Source organism: Anas platyrhynchos, chromosome 2 (assembly GCF_047663525.1).
Source record: "Anas platyrhynchos isolate ZD024472 breed Pekin duck chromosome 2, IASCAAS_PekinDuck_T2T, whole genome shotgun sequence".
Lineage (NCBI taxonomy): Eukaryota > Metazoa > Chordata > Aves > Anseriformes > Anatidae > Anas > Anas platyrhynchos.
In genome coordinates this window covers 58363490-58375666 of record NC_092588.1, presented here as the reverse complement: position 1 = coordinate 58375666, position 12177 = coordinate 58363490, and the positions used below count along the sequence as shown (strand labels likewise).

Below are 12177 nucleotides of genomic sequence, written 5' to 3'. Positions count from 1 at the left end.
TTAAGGAGAATTACAATTCTTAAGTCATCTTTTATTTCTGACTTGGTTTTGTCCTGTAGATTGCCAATTCAAACACTCATCATAGCATTGTCATCATAGCACATCATGAGAGATCGGACAAAAGAGACACACACACCTCTGCTTAAGGGATATACATTCAAAGCACAGAGAATTGACTTGCCTGACATCATAACTCCATAGTGGAAAAAGCTAGAATGGGAATTCAAGGTTTCTGAGCCTTAATTCAATGCTCTGTCATCCGTTGCATACCAGTTTCATCTATGATCTGAAATGTCTCTTAGAAATGTTGATGACATTTATTTTAAACACCACTAAATTAAAGTTTTCTTAAGTTTCTGAGACTTCTTGTCTTTAACTTTGTTCAGAAAATTCAGGGGAAGGGAGTGGAGGGGGGAGAAGGGGAGGGGAGGAGGAAAATGTATTCCTTTTGTAGACTTTCCTACCAAAAATGTGTAAGTGCCAGAATTTGGTCCTGGTGATTTTACAGATAGATTAGTGACACAGATTTACTCAAAGACAAAAATTTCATTACAGCAAGTCTAATCTAGGCTACTTCAGATGCTATCCATATACTTCTTCTAAAAATGTTTGCCATATGCTAAGGCAAGGTCGTTTCTAAAAAGTTAAAAAAATAAGTATGAAGAATTTTTAGCTCTACACTTCTAATTGCTCTTTATGGCAAGTTCAGCAGACCAGAAAGTAAATGATAATCCTTCCTTTACTTCTACATTTTTTTTCTTCCACAGTACTGTGTTTTTGTTTTTTGTTTGTTTGTTTTTTCTCCTTTTTTTTTTTTTTTTTTTTTTTTTTTTCCCTGTTTAATGTTAGCAAGATCAACAGCCAAGGTACTTCCTGTAGTCTTCCCGTTAGAAGAAGAGTATTTTCACTCTAGACAGTACAAAGAATTCTTGCCCCAACTTTTCTAAACCTAGAAAAGCGTACTAATGAGAATGGTCATATTACACATTTCATAATTCTAAGTTACATAGTTTAACATGCCCATAAGATACGAAAGCAGATTTTTATAGGTCAGGCAAATGATTACGGATACTTTCATTTATTGCCAGTAAAAATATTTTCATATCAGTTAATTTTTAGATCTCTTCTTCCACTTGTACTTGATTTTGATAATAAGTAAAGTGTTGTGGTTTAACCCAGCTGGCAGCTAAACACCACACACCCTCCCTCTCTGGGATGGGGGAGAAAAATGGGAAAGTGAGGCCTGTGAGTTGAGATAAAGACAGTTTAATAAGACAGGAAAATAATAACAACAATAATAATAATAACAATAATGATGATAATAGTACTACTACTAATAATGTGTACAAAACAAGTGAAGCACAATGCAATTGCTCACCACCCACTGACTGATGCCCAGCCTAACCCCGAGCAGTCTGGCCCCCTCCCCCGGCTAGCCACCCCTATATATTGTTTAGCATGACGTCAGATGGTATGGAATACCCCTTTGGCTAGTTTGGGTCACCTGTCCTGGGTCTGTCCCCTCCCAGCTCTTGCTGCACCCCCAGCCTGCCCGTTGGCAGGACAGAGTGAGAAGCTGAAACATCCTTGGCTTGGTGGAAGCACTGCTCTGAAACAATTAAAACATCAGCATGTTATCAGCACTCTTCTCTACCAGCTACTAGGAAGAAAATTAACTCTCTCCTAACTGAAACCAGGACCGTAAAGATATTCAAAGAGAAATGCAGCAAGCACTTCAGCCTCCTTCACATTTTCTGTCACTAGCTTGCCTTCCTCCAGAAATGGACTGAGGTTTTCTTTGAATGGGAGTTGCTACAATCCCTTCCTGATATCCTTTGTATTCACTTCAAGTTTGAGATCCTGCTGGGCTTTTGCTTTCCTGATTTTAAGTGTCTGAGTTTTATGACTGCTCATTTGTAGACTTGGTTAATTTGCACATCATGAATAATTTTGGTTTCAGTATTATTAAGAAGGCTATATGATGTTCCACCAAATTTACAAGCTTTCCTGCACAATGGGTTGATTTTTTTTCAGAGCACTGTTTCTGAGCGCTCAGTAAGTTTTCTCTAGAACTTGAGCAATTTTCCTGGGCATTCTTCCCTTTGTGATAGCTTACCAGATAATTTTGCCTTTTAATTCTCCAAACAAGCTGGAATCCAATTTTCTAACTGATTGCTTCTGCTCACCTTCCAGGAATTCCTGCAAACCCTGAATTCAGTCAGATCATGGCTGCCACAGCGCAAGTTGCCCACACTTGACAGGAATTCTTCTCTTCTTGGAAGCAGCAGATGAAGTAGAACATTGCTTTTGTTTGGCCCTGAGCCAGTTAGGGGAACAGTTCTAGATGGAGATGGTGAGCCTTCCTTCTACTGACGGAAGTAACAAGCTTCTACCATTTGAAAACATGTCATTTTCCTGCTCTTGCATTACCTCATTGAATGTTTTTTATTTTTTTCTCTCCTGAGGTTTAGGATCTAGCCTCTCCTGGATCCTTCAAAGATTCTGTCAATCTTTTTTTTTTTTTTTTTATAATCCCTGAGACAGTGGGAAAAGGATCACCTCATGGGGCTGCCTCACCTGGTGCTACAGTGAGTATACCTCCCATAGATGAATCTGCCAGCACCTCTAGTTGTGATCCTTGTCTCATGGTAGAGCAACAGCCACTGTCTGAAGCCTAAATTTTATTTATTTAAAATTTTATTTATTTAAAGTTTTATTTATTTAAAGTTTTATATATTTAAAGTTTTATTTATTTATCATGAATTCACTCTCTGGCAGTTGTTTCTGTGTTGCTGCATGCCCTACTGTTCTAAAACAACTAACTAATTGTTGATATCACTTGCAGTTCAACTACATCCCTTCCCTTCCCTTCCCTTCCCTTCCCTTCCCTTCCCTTCCCTTCCCTTCCCTTCCCTGGTCAAACATCAAAACATAATTGTTTCATTGATTTAGCCTTCATCCAGGCTAGCATGATTGAAACAAACAATTTCTATAAGCTTCTAATCTACGATGAGTGTTTAAACACTACAATTATCACAACGTGTTATTTTAGCTATATGTTAAATTCTGACTCTAGCCTGCCATTCTGTCATTTTAAAATATCTCTTGATTTGTTGATGTCTGCTCCATCAAAAGGAGGAGCTACATTTACCTAATTATATTTATCAACTGTTTCATTGCATTGAAGATAGAACAAGGAAATGAGTAAGAGATCCTGAAAAGGAACTGACTGAAGCACTGCTTGTATTTCTACTTACATTACATTCATATCCTCTTCTATTACAGATTTCTTTTCCCAGAAAATAAACAAAAACTTTTTTTTTTCCCCACTTGATTGGCATTAACAGGAATAGTTAAAATAGTTATGAGTATTGTCTGCTATTTGACAGGAGATAATACCAACATTGCTTAAAGCAATATTCTAGAGTACATAGAGCAGAGCTTTCTGGTGTTTGTGGAAAAAAATGCATATGTATGACCTGGTTCTGGTAGTTCTTCAAGGTAGCAGTCTTTCTAACGACCTTTAAAGAGTCTACATTTAATTGAATGAATAAAATCAGTGTTGCTTGTTCCTGAAAACTACCATTTAAGGGAAATTAAAATGAATAGACGATTTTAAGGAAAAATTGCAAAGGCATCAATAAAGAGTCAGATAAAGTGTGTAGGACAGAAAAAAAATAGGTTCTTTATCAGTGAGGTGCAGAACTGAGATCAAAAGCACTAAAATACAGCTAGGAAAGGAAACAGTCATGGAGTTCTCTCTGCTTTTCAGTGAAAGGTTACAGGCTTTTTTTCTTGAAATGTTTCAAGTAATCATCAAATTGAAAAGAAACAAACAAACCAAAAAAAAAAAAAAAAGACAAACTGCTAATCCACAAAATGAAAATACACAAAACAGTTTAATGATTACAGCTTGTGTAAGTACAGGAGCCATGAGAAGCATTTGAAAATAAATAGTTGTATATGATTGCTTCCCACCTTCCTTTTGGACTGCCAATTGGATAAAACTGCTCTTTTCCTCTTTCTGTTTTGCCCTTCTGAGGACATTTAGCTGAGAAGCTAATTTAAGAAATGCATTATATCCACAAAATTAAACTTCACAATTGTGACTTCTTTGTAGTGCATCTCTTCATTCTTCCCAGCTGATCCTCTCCAGATGAGTCCTTGTGAAGTACTCAAGGACTCTGTAAAAAAGAATAATGATAATAAAATAGTAATACTAACAACTGTTCTGGCCCTGGTTCTAGTTGACTTAGAGTTTGCCTTCACAGAATCACAGAATGGCTGAGGTTTTGAGACTTCTGGAGGTCATTTTGTCCAAGCACCCTGCAGAAGCAGGTGTAGTTACAGCCAGCTACCCAGTACTATGTCCAGATGGCTTTTGAGTATCTCCAAGGAAGGAGACTCCACAACCTTTCTGGACAACCTGTGCCAGTGCTCCATCACCAAGTAAAATCGCCCTAATGCTCTGCCTTCTCCATGTCCTGCATCACCAGGTCCTCCACCCCATTCAGAAGCAGGCCCATGTTCTCCCTAGTTTTCCTTTTGTTACTTACATATTTAGAGAAGCCCTGCTTGTTGCTTTTGATATCCCTTGCAAGATTCAATTTTGTTTGCACTTTTGCTTTCCTAACCTCATCTTTTCATGGTCAGGCAATGTCACTATATTCCTCCCAAGTTACTTGCCCCTTCTTCCACCTTCTATATATTTCCTTCTTGTGTTTGAATTCAGTTAGAAGCACTTTGTTCTATGCTGTGCTCCTGGCATTTTTGCCTGACTTCGTCTTTGTTTGAATATACCCCTCTTGAGTTTGAAAAAGATGATGAGTATGAAATAGCTTTCTTGGCCCCCTATTGCCTCCAGTGCCTTATCCCATGGGACTCTTCCAAATGGATCTTTGAAGAAGCCAAAGTCTGCTGTCCTGCAATCCAGTTTTTGGATCTTGGTTTTTGTCTTCCCTCTTCTTTGGATACTGGACTCTGCCATCTCTGGGTCACTGCAGTCAAGGTAACATTTGACATTATATCCACAATAAGCCCTTCCTTGTTGATGAGTATGAAGTTCAGCAGAGGTCCACCTCTCCTCATTGGCTCCTCTATTCTGGGTTGGGAATTTGTCACTGATACTCCCCAGGAACATCATGGATTGCTGTACCATCACTCCAACTGATGTCAGGGTGGCTCAAGTCCCTTTTGAGAATTGGGTCCTGTGAATCCGAGGCTGCTCCTAACTGTCCATAGAAGACCACATCAATTTGTTCATCTAAGATCGCTAAAGCAAGATCTTAGAGGATCTCATTTTTCAACCATAGCTTTATTGCTCTTGTCCTGATGCTTCTTAGTTCATAAATCCTACACTAACTCTGATACTTTTATCTTCTTTTTTCCCAACCATTCTATCTGCCAGTTTTCAAATTAAGCATCAAGAGTGCCATTCTTCAGTGAGATTAAACTCTGTAAAGATGATGCTTAGGTATATTTAAATCTTTGAAAGACTTAAATCAGTTCAGTGATGTCTGTAAAGCACAAATCTCACTGCATCCTTAACTGCATATTACTGTCAGGAAATATAACACGCCGTACATGTTTCTCTTGATATTTTCATTCCTTTTTTGTTTGTTTGTTTGTTTTGTTACTGAAAACACAAAATAGTTAACATATTTAACATATTTAACATTGTTCCTGTTGGAACAATGTAAATACATTTTTAAATGACTACATGAATAAAATGCCCCAATTATATATGTATCAAGAAAACAGACTACAATGCATTATGGGGCACCAAATGAGAACAAAAGGCAAGAGAAGAAAGTAAGAAAATGAAACAGTACCCTGCAACACTAAAGAACTGTTATAAAATAGATTTTTTTTTCCAATTTTGTTTATTGACAGAAAAGTGTCCCTCAACAAAATTATCTTTATTTCTAACCATTTCCACAAAATGTGCTTTTGGGAATAAAATTTCTGTTTAGAAATAACTGGTATTTCTTACTCCTTGTTCAGCATGCACAGATTAGTTGTATAAATGTGTACAGGTCTTTAAAGGAGTATCTTTTTCTCACCTCTCACAAAGAAAATAAAATAGTTTTCCTAACTCATAAAGAAGTTAATGTAAAACTTTAATTTATAACCATAGGGGGAAAAAAAAAAAAAAAAAAGATATACCATTATACAGGAAGATACTATCAGGAAGATATTATAATCATGAGTTTTGATAATTGATATTTTATTGGAAACAAGGTAATATTACTACGTCAACCAACATCTACAGCTGCATATACATATAATTGTACATATAAAAATTAGGCGCTACATATTCTTATGACAAATTGTAAAAATTATTTCACTTAAGAAAGAACAATAAATCAAAAGACAAAATGAACCCCAAATGCAGTGACCATGCCCTGGCTGAGTTTGTGATCTTGAGGAATATGGAACATCAAGGCACAAGACAAAAAGATGATTTGAGACAGCCAGCATGGCTTCACCAAGGGTAAAAATCATGCCTAACCAATCCGGTGGCCTTCTATGACAATGACAGAGTGACTGCATCAGTCGACAAGGGAAGAATGACCAATGTCATCTACCTGGATTTCTGCAAGGCCTTTGACATGGTACCACATGACATCCTGATCTCCAAATTGGAGAGAGATGGATTTGACGGCTGGACCATTCAGTGGATGAGGAATTGACCTGAAGGCCACACCCAGAGAATGGTGGTCAATGGCTCCATGTCCAAGTGGAGTCTGGTGACAGGTTCCCATGATGTTCCCAAGATGTCCCTCAGGGGTCCATCTTGGGACCAGAACTATTTAATATCTTTATCAGTGACATAGACAGTGGGATCAAGTGCATCCTCAGCAAGTTTGAAGATGACACTAAGCTGAGTGGTGCAGTTGATACAACAGAAGGAAGGGATGTCATCCAAAGGGACCTGGACAGGCTTGAGAAGTTGGCCCATGTGAACCTAATGAAGTTCAACAAGTCCAAGTGCAAGGTGCTGCACTGGGGTCAGGGAAATCCTGGATATGAGTACATACTGGGAGAAGAACTCATTGAGAACAGCCCTGCAGAGAAGACCTTGAGAGTTCTGGCAGATGAAAAGCTTGACATGAGCTAGCAGTATGTACCTACAGTCCAGAAGGTCAACTGTTTCCTGGGCTGCATCAGCATAAACTTGGCCAGCAGGTCAAGGAAGGTGATTGTCTCCCTCTGCTCTGCCCTTGCGAGACCCCACTTGGAGTCCTGCATCCAGGTCCAGGGCCTACAGCAGAAGGCAGATGTGGAACTGTTAGGGCAGTTCCAGAGGATAGTCACAAAGATGATCAGAGGGCTGGAGCACCTATCCTATGAAGAAAGACTGAGAGAGCTAGGCTTGTTCAGACCAAAGAAGAGAAAGCTCTGTGGTGACCTCACTGCAGATTTTCAGTACTTAAAGAGAGCTTCAGTAAAGATGGAGAGCAACTTTTTGCTTTGACAGGACAAGGGGGAATGGTTTTAAACTAAAAGATGGGAGATTTTTATTAGATGTTAGGAGGAAATTCTTCACTCAGACAGTGGCGAGGCACTGGAACAGGTTGCCCAGAGAAGCTGTGGATGCCCCATGCTAGGAGGTGTTCAAAGTCAGGTTAGATGAGGCGCTGGGCAACCTGATCCAGTGGGAGGTGTTCCAACCTCCATGGCAGGGGGTTGGAACCAGATGGTCTTTAAAGTCCCTTCCAACCCAAACCATTCTATGATTTTATTACCCTTGAAATTGGAGAGTTTACTACCAACTCAGTCAGGACAGTATTCGGGATCATCCTTACCCCTGAAGAGCCTTGATATTCCAACGACTCATATACTGAATAGCACATAAAATAATGAGAAAATCTGACAGCACCTCAGATTGCTGCATTAATCTGTATAAATCACATTGAGTATTAACTTCATGTCAAATATAATTTTGAAACCTGCTAGGCTAGACTACAGCTGTATAACAGCTAAGAGATCCAGTGGAAAAGAATATGGATCATATAACAACATAAAAAATAGAAGAGTCAGAAGACAGGAATTTCCATTTTCCTATGAGTCTGAGAGTACAAGTAATCAGATTGTACTTTTCACCCAAGTACACAGGACAATTTCCTGGCAATGGAACAGAGAAAACAACAAACAGCTTTTGTGGTACATTAAAGACACATTGCCTGCAGTACAGGTTTGTGCAGTGAACATACCATAGTTAAGTGCTATCTGAAGAAAACTGTTTTAGCATTTAGTCTTCTTTTATTCCCACTGCCCAATTTTAAACTGAATAGAGGATCTTCATGCTTTTGCTAAATCACTGTTAAACTGCTGCATTAGGGAAAAGAATATAAGTATTAACATGTTAACTTCTCCAAAAATACAAGGAACCTCTCTCTCCTTTCAAATAAGAAGTGTTTAAAGGAAAGATATTACTCCATTACTGCAGAATTTATTTATTTATTTATTTTACTTATTATAGTGCATGCACCCCACTTTGAAGAAAACTAGTCTAGATCAACCCACCTGCTCAGAACAGGGTCACAGCAGATGGCTCAATTTCTTGTCCAGTTAGGTTTTAAATTTCTCAGAGGATGGAGACTCCACATTGTGTCTGGGCAACCTGTGCCAATGTTTGACCATCCTCATGGAGAAAAAAATAAACATAAAAAAATAAAAAAGTGTTTTCTCATTTTTAAATGGGATTGTCTGCATTTCATTTTGTGCACACTTCCTCTTGTCCTTTTAATCAGGACATTTAATTAGAACTGTTAGGATGCTGTGCCTATATTGAGATGTTACACAGATTTTCAAATACGTTGGAGTCTGTGGTAGGTAAAGTTTTGAGCAGTTCTATGTATGCAGCCAACCTACAAGCAAGCCCATGTTCCTCTGTTAAAGCAGAAGTAGAGTTCAGATTAAGACTAAGGAAGATGATGACTGTGCATGCTATGATAAAAAATTCAGTTCTTCCAGTTAAAGAGGGGAAACTAAAGCTTTCAAACAGGCAAGAGTTTGAATTTAGAACAAAACAAAGCATACAACCAAAAACCAACCAACCAACCAGCCAAACAAAAAAACAACTAGAACTACCATCCCATATTCTCCTACTAACACAACTATTGCTATCTTTTCTTTAAGATCTGTTTGCTTGGTTCTGGTCTTTGGGTGTAATTGACCTTCAGAAAGCCAACCACAAGAAATACAAGCTTTCTAGCAAAAGCTAGAAAGGAAAAAAACATTTATTCCTCAGCACAAGGGAAGTACTTGTTTAGTCCATCTTCGCTTGAATTTTCATAAATTATCTTACTAGGGTCATATTGGTTGGTAAGAAAATGTTTATTCTTACAAATTTATTTGTTATACAAATTTTATTTCTTATACAAAAGAAACATTAAAAGGTGAACAGTAGGAAGAGCTCTTCTTGCCACTGTATCACCAGATCATATGACCATGATTGCAGAGAGAATTTTAATAGGTTTAAAACATAGCTAGTAATTTACCTCTTTCTGCTCCTTCGCATGAATTCAGAAGAGGAAGAATATACAACTTCCATGCACTTCTACAGGGAAGGTGATCCTCACAATGAAGTGTGATAAAAAGCAAGTCCAACCACTTTTCAGTGATTCTGCAGGACAGCTGTTTTCATAAACTAAGAATATTTTACTCAGGGAAAAAAAAATCTTTAAACAGAGATTGGTGGGCGACTTTTGAAGTCAGAATATTTTCAGTAAAAGAAGACAAACAGAACAGAAGGAAGAATGGGCACATTTGTGCATACAGTTTTAAAGGCAAAGATGAATCTCTCCTTCTCATAATGTCTCTTTTGAGCAAAGTATAAATTTAAATATTCATGAGGATCTTAAATCTGTATTTAGAGAGATTGTTAATTATATTTAATTAACAAAGGTGTATCACTTCTACCCAATACTGTTTTCTATATACCAAACTTTAATTTAATTCACTTCCCATTAAAAATTTAAATTCATAACTCCTTCTGTCCCCTTCAAATGAAATCATTCTGCGACATGAACATGAATCAACTTCTTTTAATTATACTAAGAGGACTGTTGAAACTTAGCTAATTACATTTAAAAACATGTATTAACATTTTACCATCACACTATTTTATGAAAGTTGAAAAGAAATTGGAAGTATATACATAGACAGACAAACAGGAAAGCACATATGTTTCTATGTAGAAGACAGAAAATTCTTGTGGAAGAATACTATAAGCAATGGATTAGTCTGATCCTTGTCTAGATCTAGAGTATAAGTCTTGATTCATTTCCAACAAATATAACATTTTGCAAAATTAACAATATTACTTTTTCATATGCTAGTATGACAATACTGTACTGACAAAATACTGTACTAGTAGTCACCTCTACTTTGACCTACCTGAACTTGTCATGTTTATCTCCCTAAGTCATCCACATGAATTCTCAGTATTTTAACTCCAGTTTCATGCTATTTTACTTCTTTTTTTTGCCCATTAGTTCTGCTGCTTTTTCTTGATTCTCTCTTGTTATTCCTTTTTCAGTTTGCTGTAAGTATGCTGCAGATTTTGGAGTACCCATTAAATAAGAACAGAGGAAAAAAAAAAAAAAAAACAGCAACAAAAACAAAAAACACAACTAACACCTCAAGGACTTTTTCAGAGTTATGACGAGAAATCTGACTACTGCTGGGGAAAAAAAAATAAAAAAATGCATTAATAGATTTCCCAGTACATAGGCATTCCTAGTACATAGGCATAAACGCACTGTATAATGGCTGATCCATACTTGAAGATTACTTGAAAGAGAACTGGATTTAAGATAGATAGATAGATAACAACTGTGAAATATTTACAGAAAGTGTAAATTTTTGAAGGTCACAAAGTGGTGATTCTCTTGTTTCAGACATTGACTAAGAAAGAATAGTCCTTTCAGCAGAAAGATTACCAAACTATCTAGCTATCGCTGCTATCTCATGCTTTTCCACCAATCCTGTGCATGGTTTGTTGTGTCCCTAGGGGGGAGTGTTGCATATGTATGATGAGGAAATAGGTTATCTCTCTTATGGTAAAATTAGCATTTAGATAGAAATGATAAAATCAGGGTAGGTAGGAAAATGACAACAGGGCTTATTTTATATCTTTGGTATGTAAAGTTAGGGCATGAAACCAACTTTTAAAAGAGGGAAAAGACTTAGGAACAAAAGCTAATGTAACGTGTCAAATTGGTGCTTGGTAACATTAGAATACAGTGCACTCATTACACTCTAGTAAGAGAAAAGAGCAAAAAATCATTTTCCTGAACAACTTAGAACATAAATAAAATTAAACTTGACTGAAATGTGAAGACATTTGGCTATCAGCTGCAAAGAAAAATTATTATTTACTGCTGTACTATATTTTCTTAGTATTGAAAATCCAACACACATCAGTAATTAGATAAAATAAGTGCTTCATAATTCCTATCTCAATCATTTATTACTGTGATTTTCAGTTTGTTTAGTTTCCAAATGGTCAACAGTACATCAGAATGACATTTTTAATGAGTGAACTGAATGAAATTTTTTGAGCCTCTAATTTGAGTTAACAAGTCATTTCTAGACTTTGCACACTCATAGGTTATCCGATATGTTTATGTTGCATGCATGTCTTCTTGGAAAACAAATTTTCAGAGACACATCTACTTTTGGATGAAATGAACTGCATCCTAAAATAGCCCATTCTGCAAAATTAAGTGAAATGAGTTTCATTATTTGTATCCGAAGTTACATTTGAAGCCTAAGCTTCAGTCATGCAGGCAGAGAATTTGCAGGCAGGCAGAAGGAGAAAATGACTATTTCTGTTCAGTTACAAGTAACTGAGAAATACTGTTATTATGGTGTAACATCGTAAATGGCTTTACCAAATACTCTTTTCAGCTAACTGCTCCATTACTGGCCTATATTCAGAAGACCAAGGCAGTACAACCCCGTGTGTTTTCTTAACTAAGGTATAAAACCATTGTCTCCATCAGAGAGTAAACCCTTATAATTAATTTTTAGTTACTTCTATAAACCAGAATTATATGGCTATTTCATATTACCTGTGCTTAATTCTTCTCCCCCCCTCCCCCCTTTTTTACTGTCAATTTTTTTTTATTTACTTTTTTTTACTGTCAAAATTCTTCTTGGATTTAG

The 12177-nt window shown here is 36.9% G+C and overlaps 1 protein-coding gene across 6 annotated transcripts in view; it reads right to left on the bottom strand.

Moving 5' to 3' along the window:
* CCDC102B (coiled-coil domain containing 102B) overlaps nt 1-12177 on the bottom strand; it is a 162666-nt gene that overhangs the window by 59490 nt on the left and 90999 nt on the right. The window contains exon 6 of one of the 6 annotated variants that reach the window (XM_072034806.1): nt 2929-4184. The exons of the other annotated variants lie outside the window; for them this stretch is intronic. Within the exon in view, the coding sequence (XP_071890907.1) occupies nt 4176-4184 (9 nt within the window). The 3' untranslated portion in view covers nt 2929-4175. Of the gene's footprint in view, nt 1-2928; nt 4185-12177 lie in introns of those variants that run through there. 6 annotated transcript variants of the gene reach the window in all.